The following is a 571-nucleotide window of genomic DNA, read 5'->3' as shown; positions in this document are numbered from 1 at the left end:
CGGGGGACCCCCACGAAGGGCCGAGGGACCACCACGAGGTGACAGGCTACAAAGCCACGGGGGACCACCACAAAGCCCTGGGAACTGCCCACAACGCAACGGAGGACCACCAAAAAAACCCACAATTCCTCCGTACCGGCACCGTTTCTGCCCTCACCTCCACCTTCATGAGCTTGACCAGCTCCTGCTTGGCGGCCTCGAAGATGACGCTGGTCTGGCGGCCCTGGTAGGGCCCGAAGGGACAGTTCCCGGTTGCCGAATCGTCCTCGCAGTAGTTGTAGTGGTAGACACCAGACGGTTGCTCCTCCACCGTCACCGATTTGCGCTCTTTGGGCTCGTGCGAGTCGGACTGCGGGGAGACGGAACAGCTCCGGCACCCGCTCGGCGGCCACCCCGGTGATTTGGATTTGCGTTTGCCGGATCCGGTTTTACCCGGGAGAAGGCGGCCAAGGCGCCGGTGCTGTCCTCCTGCAGCGACACCGAGATGCGGCCGCGCTCGTAGGCCATGTCGAAGTCGGAGCGGGGCCCCTTCTGGATGCCTGCGATGGGGGAGGGAGGGGAGACCGGGGTT

At 64.8% G+C, this 571-nt stretch overlaps 1 protein-coding gene across 1 annotated transcript in view; it reads right to left on the bottom strand.

Annotated features, from left to right (window-relative positions):
- PNPLA6 (patatin-like phospholipase domain containing 6) overlaps positions 1–549 on the bottom strand; it is a gene marked incomplete at both ends in the record, with an annotated part of 5908 nt that extends 5359 nt beyond the window's left edge. Inside the window, 2 exon segments of the mRNA XM_009581576.1 lie at positions 158–349; positions 433–549. Coding sequence (XP_009579871.1) covers positions 158–349; positions 433–549 — 309 coding nt within the window.
- Between the last annotated feature and the right edge of the window lie 22 nt (positions 550–571).

This window comes from Fulmarus glacialis, unplaced genomic scaffold (assembly GCF_000690835.1).
Source record: "Fulmarus glacialis isolate BGI_N327 unplaced genomic scaffold, ASM69083v1 scaffold17397, whole genome shotgun sequence".
In the NCBI taxonomy this organism is placed as follows: domain Eukaryota; kingdom Metazoa; phylum Chordata; class Aves; order Procellariiformes; family Procellariidae; genus Fulmarus; species Fulmarus glacialis.
This window is presented reverse-complemented; position numbering and strand designations above follow the sequence as displayed.